Source organism: Ruditapes philippinarum, unplaced genomic scaffold (assembly GCF_026571515.1).
Source record: "Ruditapes philippinarum isolate M1 unplaced genomic scaffold, ASM2657151v2 ctg3574_1_1_1_1, whole genome shotgun sequence".
NCBI classification, from domain to species: domain Eukaryota; kingdom Metazoa; phylum Mollusca; class Bivalvia; order Venerida; family Veneridae; genus Ruditapes; species Ruditapes philippinarum.
The window spans coordinates 54,175-68,930 of NW_026857614.1; the positions used below are offsets into that span (position 1 = coordinate 54,175).

Sequence of the window (14,756 nt, forward strand, 5' to 3'; positions counted from 1 at the left end):
TATGAAAACATTTTAAAAACTTTTTCGTTAAAAAAAATTTCCAAATAAATTTTTATATAAGAAAAGGGTTAACTAAAAACATAAAAAATTAACAGTCTTTTTAACTTTATTTTTTTACCCGTTTTAAATTTAAAAAATAATCCAAATAACTTTTATTCCCGCTGTTTTTAAACCCAAAACCGTGCATTGTTTACTCCCTTTTTAAAACCTTTTTTTTGGTTTTTTTTTCTCCCCCAAATATAACCCAAAATTTGTGGGAGGTTTTTTTTTTTCACCTAACACCTTTTAGGTTTAAAGAGTTTTAAAAAGTTTTTGAAAAGAGGGGATCTGTTTCGGAAATTAAATTTAAATTTGAAGCCCGCAATAGGCCGTTGTAACTCTTCTTCAGGTTTTGGCATATTCACTGCCTCGTCATATGAAGGGGGGGATAAATCATACGAGGGTGGGATTAAATCATTACCGCTCACATCAATATCAATGTCATCATCATCATCGACCATTAATTCACCGCTACTTGACAACCCACTAGCACGAATTTGGGGTGCGAGTCTAGACGTTGAGTCTGAAAGCGGTGAATTGTGTCTATGGGCCCCTAAATTAACATTATGCACATGTCTGGTACGGGGTGTTGAAGTACGACTGTCAGGACGTATTACAATGTCTCTATCACTAGATCTTATATGTGATGTCTGATGATGCGGGTGGGAGTGACTGTCATGTGACTCTATGATTTCTCCGTTAGGCCCGATATCAACAACATGAGCAAAATCATCGTGATTTCTGTGGCAAACAGTACATAAACCATCAGTCCCTAGTGTACCTGTAATTAACAAGACCGATCAGTGATCACATATATTGTCTGATGATAGCCAATTAAGAAGTTGCATGGGTGCAAGTTAAAATCCAGTCAAACATTAAAGTTTCAATTGTTGAAAAAATTAATAAGATAATTCTTGAAAAATAAGGTGAAACATTTTTTTCTCATTATTTCTTTTGTTTAACCCTTTACCTCATATATACGCGAAACAACTCACTTTCGACCCCCCCCCTTTTTTTTAGGCCTGAAATAGTGAAAAAATGTACTATTTGGGCCCCAAACACATATTTTCGTTTGAGAAATGTTGACCCCCGTCCAAAAGATACATCAGGGGGTTGCCAGAAGGGGGATGTGCCCCCTTCTGTTTGGGGGGATTGAAGGGGGGTGGAGTCCCCCTCATCGCCAAGAAAATTTTGGACTTGTGAGAGGCTAAAAATGACCCCAGGTCGATCATAAGGTAACGTGTAATCAACGCTGAAAAGCCTTTGACTCTATCTCAATCCCTTGAGAAGTTGCAGCACTTTGAAATAAATTTTGATGGAAAAAATTGAGGCAAAATAGTGATTTTTGGCAATTTTTAGATGTCCCCTCGTTGCCATGGTAACATGAAATTTAAGACTGAGCATGTTGTTACAAAGGCAATGGTCCAGTCAACATTTGTGCCAACTTTGATTAGTATTGAAGCATTTTTCATAGTTTCATAGCAGTTTGAACTTGTAACAGGAGGCTTTTCAGTGAAAACGGCAATTTTTCACAATATGCTCATGAGGGAAAGGGTTAAAAAAAATTTATACCTTAGCGGCAGAAGGGTGCGAAAAAGAACAGCCTTCTATGAAAATCAGCAATGTAATTAATCTCCACTAAAAACATAGTGTTAGTGATGTCCCTTATTCTATCCTGTTAGAATCAAAGTAATATCTGTTTGAGCTGTGTTTATCGGCTATTTAACACCAGTTTGTTGTTTTGATGTGTAGGAATTGACCACAGAGGCTGTTTCTTAAACATACGTAACGATAAAAATTATCATAAACTTACCAACAATACATGTTTGACTATGAACACTGCCGGTTTGGTCTATTTCTCCTAAAGGGAGGTTTGAGTATCTGGTCGACCCTAGTGGTAAATCTTGAATCTGATGAGCCAGGTTACTTTGTCGGAACACATGATCAGTTTCAAACTGTTGTTTCGAGAATCTTTTTATCATTAAGCACCGGTACGATATACAAGCAGCTCCGATCAGAAATATGGCAGCTACCACACAGATACCTATAACAACAGCTGACGATATACCTGCAGCCACTTCCTCATGATCTGTTAGATAAATAATATAAACATTAACATTTCATCTGCTGAATTTGTGAAATATCTTGTACTTTTTTTGAATTTAGTTTATATATATAGAATTTATTATTGTTTGATTATGTATAAAGATATAAGCTAAAAAACATTCTCTTGAGTCCGTTTTTGGAACCAACTAGTATTAGGCAATAAGAATGTAGGTAGTATGTGTGTGTGTGTGTGTATTTGAGTTTATTTATACTCCCCACCAGTTGCCCATATGGGTGAGTCCGCCAGAATAGTATCAGTCATTTTAGATTTTTGGAAGATAGTCCAAGATACAGTAACAGATACAGAAAAAATGCTGCCAAACTTCCAGAAACACCTCTTGGTTCTTTAACATGCCAAGTGTTTAAGCATTCATACACAGAACCTCAATTTAAATTCTCATTCAAAAGACTGATAAGTAATTTAAGTTGGCCAGCCTAGAAATCGAATCCACACTGTTGAGATTACACAACCGATTGAGCTATGCAGGCTGGCTAAAAAGGTAGTTGCCAGAGATTGTATTTTAGTCGAGGTAGATCTGCAAGAGAATGCTAAGATTTGTGCAGCCAACATTAGAGAGACTGGTTAGACACCCGCCTTAAACATTTAGCTATTTCACTAATTGTAGAAAGCTCATAAATCAAAAGTCAATTTCCTATATAAACCTCCAATATTTTTGAGACCTCCGAGACAACTGGTTCAATAACAAGGCTTGATAACATTCTGTTTTACTTCTTTACATAGTAGATCTGATTTTACTTAATGAAAGAATTTAGAAGAAAACATTAGCAGCATTCACAATGTCAAGTATATGATTACAAATCATACTCACCTTTCTTAAACTTCTGCCCTGTTCTACATTGTTATAATTTAATCAAGCAAAAAGCAAATGGATCATTAAAAAAAAATGTCTCACATAAAGCAAGCAGCAAAATTTGTGTAAAAATCTCACATATAACAAATATTTTTTTATTTATTTATATTTTTGGGGGTTGGGTTTTACCTCACACCAACACAGTAAAGGTCATATGGCGACTTTCCAGCCTTACTGGTGGAGGAAGAATTCAGGTGCACCTCTGTACATTATTTCGAACGGGCACCCTAGTAGAACCACTGATATTCCGTAACTTAGCTGGATATAAATAATTTATTACCATCCCAACAAATATACATCTGTTTATATGTAAATTCAGACTTAAATTATTTACACAATTTTCTGTGTCACTCATTTAACATTTATCAATGAAAATGAATGATTTCCAATTAGTCGTAAACATAATTAGAAATTTAAGTAAATTGCACAGCACAACTGATACTGGATAAATCAATACGGTATTACACTATTTACAGATAACATTTCATGTAATTATGCAGTACACATTTTGTATGAAAATAACATTTGACATGACATAATTATACATAATTATACTTTCATTCATTGTTAAGTTCCATTAATAATTAAGTGTTGTAAACGTAAAAACGAAGTTAAATCAACTTATTGGAAAATGGCCGGGCTGGTAATTTCAGAACATAAAAGACTGGTATATTTCAAAATCGCATTTCTTTACACACATTTGTTTTACTATTACTAAAAGTAACCCCTACACTTATAAATCTTCTTTTACAGATAATAATTATGTTTCAAGGCACCTCATTAAAATCTCTTTGTAAAAGTATGATTATAATTCCTTGAGAAAAGTACGAGTTAAGCATGGAAGATACTATATATCTCCAGTAAGAAGGCCTGCTGACATTCATCTATCTAATAGTAATAACAAAAGTTTTTCATCGGAAATCTTTGTTAAAAACTCGCAAGACTTCAAATGTACTTTATATTAATTAAAACCTATACGATGAGAAATGAACATCTAAATATACATTTATGATTGTCACTCTTTTCTATCATGATATACATGTATATTAAAAGGGAAAAACCTGTACTTACCAACTAAAGTGACGTTCAATATGAAGTTATAATCTAGCAAATGTCTGTTTTCTTTGAGTAGGAATATTTTTATATTGTTGTTAGCATCACCATGATACTCTAAATTTGATGCTGGCTTTGTATGGCACGAGAAATTAAACTGAAATCAATATTTTTATAATATACATTTTTGTATATGCTATTTAAAACATAAATTAAAACTGTTCTAATATTAGTTCTGTGAATTGGCTATGACATTGCAAAAATCATTGCAATGCTAAAAAGACACAAAATTGGACAATTTTTTTCAATGGCCTGTAGAACTATTTATCCTCAATATAATTATTGTTTTCAAATAAATACATGGTTAACATGAGACCTACATGAAGATTCACGAAGTCGAAAACGTTGCCAATTCAAACACTTCATGGTCAGTCTCTATATTGACAGCTAAGCTTCGATAGAAACCATCTTTTCTAAAACCAATATTATACACGCCTAGTGCTTTATTATTAATATCATTACATGTATTTAACAAGCAGATTTTATCTAAATTAATGGCATATTTAAACTAAGAAAAAAATACAATATTCTTTCTGTAAGAAGGGCAAACATTTTATTTATATGTTGTAATAATGGATTTAGAGCATATCAGATGCTTACCTTTAATATGAAAAAAAAAGTTGAGTGTCAAATACATATACATGTAATTTGTCATCAAAGTAGCAAAATAATTTTTTTGTCTTTCATATAAAATACTAAATCATGACTAGGAATCAAAGGATGGCTTAGCCATATAGCCAATGTGTAGCATATAGACACAAAATATATAGTTTTCAGTAAATAAAAATACAAGCATTTATAGGCTTTATGCGCCTTTAACATTATTATTTTATAAGCTGATGGTATAATACATACTAGCGTTGAAACATCTGTATCAAAAAATGTCCTCGGTGATTGTTCCACTGCTAGATATACTCCACAAGATGTAATATAGAATGATTCTATTTTTAGTTTCACTGTTTTTTTAGTTGAATCAGGGTCAGGCCCTAATTTTATGACACATTCTGGGAACAGTCTGTTTCTTTCCACGCTGCTTTTGGCATTAATTAACACAACATCATTTTCTAGAAGCCATGGTGGGGTGAATACATTAGCTGATTGACATATATTTTGTTGATCAAGCGTATCTGTAAAGTAAGAAATACACACCTGGAAATAAGTTAACCACACCCCAGAAATTTAAAATTGGTTGTGATTGAAAGCACTGTGAAGAGATGACGACTATTGAGCTAAGAAATAGAAATCTGATAAGTAGCGATACCAATTTTGTAATCATATACCAGTAAATTTATGAGATTAGTTTATTCTTAATCAAATTATTGAAGCATAAGCAAATGTGTTGTTTTTTACACAAAATTTAAGTGTGCATGGTGTTGGGAGCATTTACAAAACATTTACTGGTGGATGTTTTTGGTAAATGTTGAAGATTACATAACCTAAAATAACATTATGTAGCCAAATTCTTAATAACGTGTGTAATTGCCACATGCCTGGATGATAGCCACATAACTTCTCCTCATACTACCATGTAAGGCATCTAATATGATTTTGAGGTAAATTTTGCCATTCGTGGTGCAGTGCTTGTTCCAGTTGTTGCAGGTTGACTACAGGTGGTTTGTACCATTGTCCAAATAAAATTTCAGTTATGGTCATATCAAAAATGCCGGGTGTGAGGAGAAGGGTTGAAGCTATCATCCAGGCACAGATTCTAAAAGTTGTTTTTGGGAGGGTTTTTTGGTGAAGTTGTAGAATTTAAAACTGTTACCATATGAATTTGTATAGAAAATGCATATTTCTCGAATGGCCTTTTATGAGTCTCTCCTTATTTTACGACTAGTTTGAATCTAAATGTATGCTACTGTACAAAATGCATAAATGGAAACATTTTTAACTTTCTAGTTAACATCATTTACTGCTTAAGCATGGTTTTCCTCTTTTCTTTATACACTTGCGAAACTAAAACTTATATATAAATTAATATAATGGCATTTTTTGGGGCCAAAGAAAGCAAATACTTACATCTTGAAACTTTTCCAGACACTTCAAATGTTTGGGTTATTAAAACAGCACCAAGAAGGCGAACCATCCACATCTGAAATTAGTTAATACAGAATTTATGTTACTTTCATTCTGTAGGAAGATATAAACTAAAAGAAACACCATCAGATATGTTCATGAAAAAAAAATCAGTATTGAGCAATAAGTCTAAAGATCCTTGGTCAAGGAATAGTTGCTTGCTCCTGATTGGTTATATACTCATATGGAGACCAAGTCTAAGAATACTGGCCCGACATGTGACCATTTGGTTATGCCACCACACCTGAAATTTCAAAGGCAAGTGACATACATGTATCATTTTGCAGTTTTATGTAAGAATTTCATCTCATTTATAAATTATAATAACCAGTACTTACAACTTTTATTTGGTTTTGGTTGGGCATTACGTCGCGACAACACAGCAGAGGTTATATGGCGACTTTCCAGCTTTAATGGTGAATGAAAACCTCAGGTGTCCCTGCATGCTTTACTTTAAGCACAAGTGGGCACCTTAGTAGAACCATCAATGTTCTATATGCTAGCTGAATAGCTTCCTCACATGAATAAATCCACAAGTTGTTTGAAGGCAATGACCTTCACAACTTGGCCATGAGCTCCGCTTACAACTGCACACAGACATAAACTGGATATTCATAAAAACATATGTCAAACATATAGATTGTTGTATGTAATTTGTTAACAATAGTATGTAATTGGCTTATTTATAAAAATTTATACTTTATGCCATATATAATATCTATTCTATATCTCCTACCAAGTCAAAGATAATTATTGAAAGATTGTATTGGATTGGTTGAAAATGAAAGGAAAACTAAATATTTACTTACTATCTTATACATTTTAATTTAAGAGTTTTATCATACAGACATCTGTAGTTATTAAGGAGAATATAAAAAACTATTAAAGTAAAATATAATAATTGTCACAATTGTGTGTTAATTTATTTGAAAGATCTGAAAGTAATTTAATACAGGTGCATGTATTATCAAAACAAATTCAACTTAACCTATTAAGTCTTATTATAAAACTATCTATCATTTAATAATATATTAATACATGCACACTGCAGGGTGTTCAGAAGTCATGAAATCCTGAGGGTCATTTTGCCTAAGTTTTACCGACTACACGGCTAAATCCCCATGATTTTAACAAAATTTGACTCTCCAGCTAAAATCCTGAGGGTCAAATCAGACCTTTTGGAAATTTGAAGGGTCAAAGAGTCATTTCAAGGGTCAAACGGACACGCAGCTGACTTGTTGTAAAAGTCAAATACAGAGAAAACAAATCAGTTAAGGCCACTATTCATTGATATATAGTTTTTCATATCGCAGACCCTATTTTTTGGCAAATAAGAAAAAACAATTGAAATTTGAAGAGTAAAAAAAAATTTATACCATAAATTCTATTGTCCTATCAAAATTTAGCGGTGTTCAATTCTGGAGTGTCACGATTTGAAACTTACTTAGATTTGCAGAGTTTCATAACAAAAGCAAGATGACTTTGCTGCGCTTTTTGTTACTGCATGTCTTAACTGCATGTAATGTTTACGTAAATTAACACACAGTGCTTGTCAATAATTTTAGTTAGTAAATCCTACTTAAATAAATATGCAGTCACTGCCAATTCGAAGCAAGAACATATTTGTAATATCACTGTTAGTCCAACTAATTAGTCTCGATGAAAAGACATCAAGATAATTTTTCTATCTAACCTTCTGACAGTATGAAAAAAACAGTCTGTAAAATGGGTCAAACTGTTCATGCCTAATTATTTAAGCTACTAGGATAACTTTATAGTGTATGAGTTTCCCCAAAATAGATGTCTCAATATTTCGACTACAAGACCTAGGGTAAATCCCGGTAAATACGGACAATTCGGTAAATACGGACGCGAGCAACATAAATATCATTACCACCAGCGCTTGACAAACTGTAATGTCTATTAATGACGATGTCGCTTCTTTTAATATTCGTGTTCGAATATATCTAACAGTGATGATGTCATAAGGTATGTATGACGTCATTTCCTTTCTTTTAAACCAACCATCTACGCTTCCAGGCTATTTTTTTCAACATTTAAATCAAAGATATACCAGTCACCTTGGTTTTGAGGTCTCAGTTTTGAATTTATTGTATAGCCTTCTCTTTAAATTTGATAGATTTTTCTTAAATTACATTTATTTTTTTTAAAAATGTACTTGCACAAGACATTTTAAGATTAACTTAATAGATATTTGCAAAAAATAAATCGTCCGTATTTTTTCCTACGACTTTTTCTTCAGTACTGAAAATACAGACAACCTGATCGAAGAGCAAAATTTTTACGAGATTCAAATAAAAAAAAAATAAAGGCATTTTCTCAATTTTCAATGCATAGAACTGACAATGTTTTATAACAATAAACAACTACTCTTAATCTATCTTATAATCATTGCACACGCGCTGAATTTCAAACCTGACCCTTAATATGGGCTATAATTACAAGGCCACTTCCTCAAGGCCACTTCATCATGCTAAATTTATACCATTTTAATCTGTTTCTAATTAACCTATTATTCAAACATATCTTAATCAAACCTCTAATATCTTGGTCTGTCAAAAGTACATATTTATTTCCCTTTGCTCTTCCCTCTTTGACAATTTTCATTATAACTATAATTATATTATTTCATCATCCCAACCATTCCTTCTTTTTCAGGATGCCTAAAAAGTATACTTATAAAAATAGGGGGAAAACTATGAAATATGAACAAACGTCCCTAGAAAACGCCATTCGAGCTGTTGAAGCCGGGATGTCGGTACGAAATGCGGCATAACAGTTTAATGTGCCGAGGTCAACCATCGGTGACCGCAAGTCCGGAAAGCATGGTCTGAACACAAGTCATGGCAGACCCCCAGCATTACCTGCTGCTGTAGAAGCAAAAATTGTAGGTAGCATAAAGGCAGCTGCTAAACTTGGAGTTGGCCTTAGCCGTAAACAAATCTTGAGAAGAACACATGTGTTGTGCGACCGGCTTAAGACTAAGTCCAGTTATAATGACTTCAAAGCTGGAAAAGCATGGTTCGAAGGTTTAAAGCGCCGATTCCCGGACCTTGTTTTGAGAAAGCCCGAAAAATTGTCTTCTGTAAGGGCACGCATGTTAAATCCAGAAGTGCTTGGAAAGTACTTTGATACACTAGAGTCAGTTGTTGCTGCAAATAATCTGCTGGATAAGTCGCAATACATCTGGAATTGCGATGAATCCGGCTTTAATATGGAGCATAATCCAGTCAAGATTTACGCTGAAAAAGGAGAGAAATCAGTTGTGAGCAGGACCAGTAACAAGTCATCAAATATTACGTTGATGGCTTGCGTTAACGGTGCAGGTGATCGCATGCCTCCCATGTTTATTACCAAAGGCAAAACCAAACGGTCTTTACTCGGATTCAATACCCTTGGAGCGCCTGATAATTCTGTATGGACGTTTCAACAGAATGGATGGATAACAGATGACATTGCTGAAGAGTGGTTTGACACAGTTTTTCTGAACACTGTGGTCCTGATCGCCCGCAGCTTCTCATAATGGATGGTCATGGGTCGCATGAGAGTTTGGCTATAATAGAGCGGGCTATTGAAGAGAATATTGTCCTCCTGAGTTTACCACCCCATTGTACCCATTTTCTCCAACCCTTAGACCGCACAGTCTTTGGGCCGTTGAAAAAGGCATACAATGATGCATGTTCTTCTTTTTTGCAGGAAAATGTTCTACATGTAGTTGACAAATGGACATTTCCTGCTCTATTCTCACTTGCTTGGGAGAAAGCTGTGTCATCAACGAATGTACAAAATGGTTTTAGAGCCTGTGGTATTGTACCTCTCAATAGATGCGCAGTGCCAACAAGGGCCTTCTGTCCAAGTAAGCTTACTGATCAACCCGTCACTCGCATCACAAAATATGCCCGTTAAACAAGTTGTTAGTTCGCTTAAGTCTGTTATAGTTTCGGAAAATATCTCTTATGTACCAGTTGTCCCTCCACCAGAGCCTGTTTTAGCACTAGGCAATATTTCCATAGAGGAAGTGAGTATGCCGGCTCCGATCAATGAATCCCTCGAAGAAGTCACAATGCCTTTTACAAGTGTCTCATTCGATGGTGACAATCTGTCTTCTTCTGACAGCTCACTTGCTCCAATTTTAGATATAAGTGAACCTGGTCAGTTAATGAGTCTACTTGCTACCGGCGATGCCATTGTCATGGATATTATTCCTGAGGAAGAGGAAATTTCTGTTAACAGCAGCATCGACGCACTTTTTCTACCACCACAAATTGAAAAACGTTCAGAGTCTGTAGAAAAGCGTCGCTCTAAGCCGACAAGTCATAAATTGCTTACCAGCATAGAGGTTTTGGAGCAGAAACGGGCATTGATAGAGAAAAAATGTCAAAAAGAAAATAAAAAGGCAAAAAGGGGCCGTGCTCTGAAAAAAATTACAAAAACTGAAAAATAACTGACATTTCCATACAGTTTAATCCTGGATGAATCATAAACAGATTGATAATGAAAAAAACTTCCAAAGAGGTTGTTTTATTATTTTATAACCATACTCTTGTAGTACACATGTATATTTAAACTTTTACCCTGGGAGTGTTTTTGTACAAAATTAAGTTATTTGTGTATTTGATATTTAAGTCTAACAGGCATATATGAATTACTTTGCCTATAGTAATAATTGTATTTAACGGACAAATTAATGGGAATTTATACTATAGATGTTAATATTTGAGTAAATAATACTAAATAGTAAATGCACAAACTTTTATGTTCTAACAAATTTTTTATTGTCAATGAAATTATATATCTCGTGAATATATGTTGATGTGTTCTTTTTTCTATTTCCTATTTTTTTAAAATCGACCAATGTGTCCGTATTTTCCCTATCGCTAAGTTCTATGTCCGTATTTTACGTACCACCTGTCCGCATTTTCAGTACTGTGTCCGTATTTACCATGTTTCTACATGGAGCATAAAAAATATAAATACCGCAACGTTTTGGTCCAGAAACGCATTGGTTCAAATGAAAATGACCGAGGAATATGTATTTGCAAATAGCAACATCAACGAACATAACAGATAACGTAACTCTTCTGCCTATCAGAAAGCTTCTAAAGAACGTCATTCAAAATCTGTCCGTATTTACCGGGATTTACCCTACCAATGTTAGAAACTGATATAACATGGTATTGACCAAGGGTGACCATCATCTAGTAAATAAAAAGCTCTTGTGCACAAAATTGTTGAGCTACCAAAATAGAAAAAACAACACAAAAAAGATTAGCTAAAAATGAAAATTATATTATAAAGTGATATGTCTATATAGGAGTACAGGACAAATCTTTAGTGTAAAAGTGAGAGTGTATCTTGAAAATGAATCTTTAGACATTATTATAATGATTATAAATATGTTACCACTGACAAGTGACAGCTGAGCTTATTCTATTCAACTACAAAATAAACAAAATATTCACTGAATTTGCCCATCCTATTTTTGGTTATACTTTCTAGAAAAGCTAGTTTAGGTGAAAGCTGGATGATCCTTCCCGTGTTAATGTATAAGAAAAAAGAATCAAATTAAAAACTAATAAACGTAAACATAATCACTGACCATTAAATCAAATACAATTTTTTCAGTTTCAGTAACATTTCCAAAACATTTACAACAGCGATAAAGTACGAAAGTTCCGCATGTCGTAGACTGGTAAGTTAAAAAGATAAGATCTAAACTCAAACTGTAAAAATACATAAAAGGAACAATATATTTTATAAAGAGGGTGTCGTATCGATTTATTCAGGGAAATATACATAAGCACATACTATATTGTCGAATATATCAACACACAACACACAAAAAGCAACAAAAATAATTTTAAAATTAATTAGTATGTTTTATGTTGCCCATTAAGCTAAAAACATATCTTGAAACAAAGTGATCCCTCGGAAGCATTAATCACAACAAAATTACAAGAGAATTGCAGACTAGGTTTGATTGAGTCTGTACATGAGGGATAATGAATACGTGCAACATCCCTCACGCCCCCTAGCACCGGCTTGAGTGGTACTCAATTCTTAACACTTAATAGTGCTGGCATCAATGATCCCGAACAACCAGAAAAATATAACAACAGTGAAGTGAAGTACTGGGCAACTTTTTACAGCTGCCACACAGCACTTGACACCTGCTGTTGTGAAGTATAAAAACCTGGAAACAAAGTGATCCCTTGGAAGCATTAATCACAACAAAATTACAAGAGAATTGCAGACTCGGTTTGATTGAGTCTGTACATGAGGGATAATGAATACGTGCAACATCTCTCATGCCTCCTAGCACCGGCTTGAGCGATACTCAATTCTCAACGTTGAATAGTGCTGGCATCAATGACTTTGAAGGACCAAAAAAATATAACAACACTGAAGTGAAGTACGGGGCAAGCAAGTAAAAGCTTTTTTCCAATGGGGTCCAATTTCTTTAATAATAACGCACTTAATTATATAATGATAAAAGCATCATCATGAAGTTAAAATAAATGAAATATTTTTGTAAACATTGTACTACAATCAAGACACATTTATCGACATGATGAGACAAATACATGGAATACAATCAAACTAAATTAAATTCCGTAAAAACTAATTACATTGTCAAATACAACATCAGCATGGAAAACATTATCACGGAAGTTGCAAATCAATATGGTAATTTATAAACATACATTTCATCTTTTTGTCATTTTTAATTATTTAAGAAAAATTTTAACTTTCGTTTAAATTGTTTTGATATTTTCTATTGACCTAATGCTGTCTGGTATTTTGTGACATTGTAGAAAAACTTATTTTGTGGCAAAACAAAATTAAAACTATTGCATCACAAATTGGATTCTCTACGTACATACCTAAAACAAGTCCTAAATAGGAAGGGCTTTTGTTATAAGATACTTTATGAATATTTCCAAAATAGAGGTATAACCTGATTTAATCAAATAAAATTCATTCTATAAAATTCACTCTATAAATGTTAACATAAAATGATTATTTAAAAAAAAAAACACATATTTTTTTCAAAATTGCCATTTCGTCCTTAGTTTTAAAAACTTGAGGAAACCCATACCATATGCAATCAAAAATAAGAGCTCGATCTGTACTGAAACATGAAGATAAAGATCAACATAATAGAATAGCATTCAATAAACGTATCCCCAACAACAAAAACAAGCCGCGTGGACAGGTGTTCTTATAGACAATTCACTACAGGAAATCATAGAGAAAAAAAATCTGGGAACAAAGTGATGTAAAAGTAATGTTGTATTTGATCATGTTTTAGTTTATACGGAATTTATTTCATTTTGTTTTTGTACAATGTACTTGTCTTATAATATTGAAAAATGTGTATTGATTGTTGAACAATTTTGCAAAAATTGTCATTTATTTTATTTATTTATTTTAACATCTTTATAATTCATTTATTATTATGTAAGTGTGATAATTTTATAGTAAATGGATCCCATTGGAAATAAGCTTTTAGCTTAATGGGCAATCCTAGGGTAACATAGAACATACTCATTAATTAATCTTATAATTATTTTTGTTGCATTTATGTGTGTGTTTTTATATATATGCAAGTTGATATATGTGCTAACATTGTATTTGTTTATGTCTATTCCCTAAATAAATCGATACGATCCATCGGAAGCATTAATCACAACAAAAATAACATGAAAATTGCAGACTCAGGTTGAATGAGTCTGTACATGAGGGATTAAGAATAGTGCAACATCCCTCACGCCTCTAGCACCGACTTGAGTGGTACTCAATTTTCAACACTTAATAGTGCTAGCATCAATGATCCCGAACAACCAGAAAAAAAAACAACACTAAAGTGAAACCGACAGAAAAGTTAGGGAAGTCAAGTGATTAAAAGGTCAACAAAAGGTTAAGGGTAAAAGGAACGCGACCAAAGGACCGGGGAGGGTGGGGACAAAATAAGTAGGCATTAATGAAAATTAAAATAAAAATATATAAATAAATGCCAACAATCCCTTCAGGAGGAAATACAACATTTTGCAGCCTCCACACGACACAAAAAAATGCAGTTAAGAGCATAAAATATGAAAATAAAGATCAACAATGAAGTAGAGAATATGGCAGTAAATGTAAATTTAGATCTATTTTTGGCGTTTTTCTTATATCTTTGATTATATAGGCAGACAAAAATCTAAATCTGTTCCTTACATTATCAAATGCTTTTTATTTAAGTAATGGAAACATGATATGTAAAATACATTTATATTTTTATATAAAGATAGTAAAAAATGGAGACCTTAAAGTGAGTTGGTCCACAATTGGTTCATTTTCCATATCATCTTGATGAACGGGTGTTAGAGAATTGATTGCACCACTGTCGTCCATAAAAGTACTCAATAAAACTGGGTCATTTTAAAATTGTTTGCTGGTTTGGGATGTTCTTTAAAGAGAGATTGTCCATAATAAAAGTATTTTATCTGATAGTAATACGTATCAAACATGATAACAAACCACGAT

General features: G+C 33.2%; 1 protein-coding gene across 1 annotated transcript; it reads right to left on the reverse strand.

Annotated features, from left to right (window-relative positions):
• Nucleotides 1-275: 275 nt before the first annotated feature.
• LOC132750325 (uncharacterized) lies at nucleotides 276-6,778 on the reverse strand. Its single transcript, XM_060740283.1, has 6 exons — nucleotides 6,545-6,778; nucleotides 6,150-6,222; nucleotides 4,986-5,257; nucleotides 4,089-4,227; nucleotides 1,853-2,128; nucleotides 276-820 (listed from the first exon to the last, which is right to left on the reverse strand). The coding sequence occupies exons 1-6, from the start codon at nucleotides 6,569-6,571 to the stop codon at nucleotides 276-278; spliced, it is 1,332 nt and encodes a 443-aa protein (XP_060596266.1). The 5' UTR covers nucleotides 6,572-6,778.
• Between the last annotated feature and the right edge of the window lie 7,978 nt (nucleotides 6,779-14,756).